This window comes from Panulirus ornatus, chromosome 14 (genome assembly GCF_036320965.1).
Source record: "Panulirus ornatus isolate Po-2019 chromosome 14, ASM3632096v1, whole genome shotgun sequence".
Classification (NCBI taxonomy): Eukaryota; Metazoa; Arthropoda; class Malacostraca; order Decapoda; family Palinuridae; genus Panulirus; species Panulirus ornatus.
Genome location: NC_092237.1, coordinates 53,555,820 through 53,558,666, shown reverse-complemented (window position 1 = coordinate 53,558,666; position 2,847 = coordinate 53,555,820). Strand labels below are relative to the sequence as shown.

General features: G+C 46.4%; 1 protein-coding gene across 1 annotated transcript; it reads left to right on the top strand.

The window, feature by feature from the left end:
* The first annotated feature begins 334 nt into the window (after nucleotides 1-334).
* Nucleotides 335-2,426, top strand: LOC139753097 (uncharacterized). The gene has a single exon (XM_071669186.1). The coding sequence runs from the start codon at nucleotides 1,034-1,036 to the stop codon at nucleotides 1,826-1,828; it is 795 nt and encodes a 264-aa protein (XP_071525287.1). The 5' UTR covers nucleotides 335-1,033; the 3' UTR covers nucleotides 1,829-2,426.
* The last annotated feature ends 421 nt before the right edge of the window (nucleotides 2,427-2,847 follow it).

The window sequence follows — 2,847 nt, the reverse complement described above, 5'->3', positions numbered from 1 at the left end:
GTTTACGACACGCAGGAGCTAATTAGACACAATCATCGTTTTCTCGTGCACCTTGTCTGTCTGCCTCTCCTCACCAGTCTCTCCCGTAAAGCAAACCTTGGCCAGGACCGGCGAGCCAACATCCCTCGCAGACGGCAGCACCGACACTGAGCTCTGGTCCTCAACTCCCAAGTCTCCGACCCCTGACCAAACTGTTTGCCTGAGTTACCAAATCGTCCATATCTTTCCCCCTCACCGTTTACGAGTGGACTGCAGATGTGAGTTATGCTACAAACATGGCTATAATCAACTGTCTTACTAATCACTTAGATTCCAGGTTGATATAGAGGTGCATCTACCAGCTGGAAGGTTGTTCAAAAAACTCAGTCGTGTGGGAGTGGTGACGGCAAGATGTGGGGCACGTGCGCGGGTGGTTCTTCCTCGTGGCAGCGAGCGGTGCAGCAGTCAGTTGTGTTGGTGCCCTGGTCGCGGGTGGCTGCACTCTGCCTCTGTCATCCAGTACCGGTGGAGGAGGAGGAGGAGGCAACACATCCCCACTCCATCCTCCCCTTAACGTCCTCACCTCTCGTGCCGAAGGTATATACATTGAAGTCTGGAAACCCCAGTCACGAAATGATGGAAAGTGATAATGAGCGGTAGTTCCTTGATATGGAATCCTCTGTTCCCTCTGCTGGGAGAGAGACGAGACTGAATCACTGAAATATAGATACACGACTGTAGTCACAACGTAGACGCCAAGTAGTGTCAGATTCCAGATCTAAATGGTTTATGAACCGAAGACAAGTTTCATCTCAAGTTACTGTCAAAAGTCTTGTGCTTCTCCATATAATTCATCGAAATATTCCTATAGAAAAGAGCAAGTAAGATTTATACACTTTTGTCGAGTACACAGAGGTTCCATAAATCAATATGAACAGTGATAATGTAAAGGACATGTCTTAGATATTAGCTCCAGCAGTAATTAGTTCACAGTGGGAGAATCAGTAATTTCAACGCTAAAACAAGTAGTGATCCAGGAACGCCCCGGGGAGCCATGATTGGCAACAACACTCAAAACATGGACAGTCCTGAGGACCAGCGGCACACCACCAACTCCAGCGACTCCGACAGGAGCAGCAAGACGGTCGAGAAGTACGCCCTGCGTCCGAGAACCATCATCAAGAGACTTCAGCAAGAGAGAAGTCGGCAGGAAGTTCCCAAGAGACCGACTAGATGCAAGTCAAGGCCAGCGCCACTGTCAAAGTATCGGAGGAAAACCGCCAACGCCCGAGAACGCCACCGCATGAAACAGATTAATAATGCGTTTGAGTCGCTTCGACGAATCCTCCCTGACACGGCAGCACTGCAACCAGCCTCGCCTTCCATGACAAAGATCATGACCCTTCGTCTCGCTGCTAGTTACATCAGAGCCCTGTCAGACGTCCTCGAAGACGAGGACGTGTCAGACCTCTATTCTCTCGGGGGCTCCTTGCAGAACTCCATCCAAAACTCCCTCCATCAGTCGCTGGAACATTCCATCCAACTTCCTCTCGAGAAAACTCTTTTACCAGAGAGTAGCATGGTCACGCTTCGGTATGAGGACCAGATATCTCCCTTCGCTCAGCAATATGTCACTCAAGTGCCTCTCCCTTTGGATTATTGCTCCACCTCCACAATCACTACTACCGCCTCGAACTCATCTACGTCAGGAGTGTCTCGAGAATCCCTCAGCAGTACCAGTGACCTGGAGGACCTCCTCTCCGACGACTCAGGGCTGCTGGAGGACAACCTCCATGTTTTTCACGACATCCCGACCTTTGCAGCTGACACGTTCGACGTACTTCTTTAGCCGGAGGTGAAAGATTTCCCTCTAAAAACTATCAGTGAGGAGAGACATTACAAGAGTATCTCATCTGTTGATAGTTCACAGAGAAGGACATGTATCTGACGGTGCTGAAGTTATATGGTGCTCGTACTTGTGTTCTGCAAAGGTAAAGAAAAAAAAAAAAAAAAAGAACGGTTCTCTGATCAAAGAATGTAGAGTTAAAGATGAGGCGTGAACTTGGCCCCCCCAGGTTATCCCTCCCTCACAGTGAAGTGCGCCGTAGAGATGATAACTGATGGCTACTGAATATTAACCATGATGCAGAGAGCTACACACAGCCCATTAGGCATCCATCAGGAGCTATCAATTCCAGCCAGATTGTACAGGTCTGAGGAGGAGTCACCGTATGTGAGCGATGCTAGTCAACTGTGCCATACTGCGTGTCTCCTGCAATGATAGCCATGATCAGAACCACCAGGTGTTGACATATATAATGTTCGATTTATGGAATTTATAATTCGCTATGTACATAAGATGTATGCTAATATGTAATGAATGAACTCTAATTGCTTTACATAGTTTCGTCCTCAGCGTGCAATAAATATTTTTCGTCATGCCTGTGTATTCCATTCACAACCACAACTGTAAACATATTCTAAGTAACTTGATGTACAAATGCAGACAATTGCGGCGAACTCTTGTTTCAACACACACACACACACACACACACACACACACACACGTCCCGGGTTCGATCCTGGCTATTGGAAGTTTGTATGCGATATGTATATATATATATTATGGAACTCAAAACTAACTTGTAATTTTAAAGAAAGTTTGGGTAAATGAGGTTGTAAGTTTTCTTCTCTCACTTTCCCCATATTTTTGTTGTTCTTGACACACACACACACACACACACACACACACACACACACACACACACACACACATTTATGTTCCCGACATTTACATAATCTAGTCATACAATTCATCAAATCATTTTTCAGCAACTAGTTATCATTAGTAAGAGAGAAAATTTTCGT

Bases quoted from the DNA above. Each gene is read 5' to 3' on its own strand.
- LOC139753097 (XM_071669186.1), top strand. From the start codon at position 1,034: ATGATTGGCAACAACACTCAAAACATGGACAGTCCTGAGGACCAGCGG.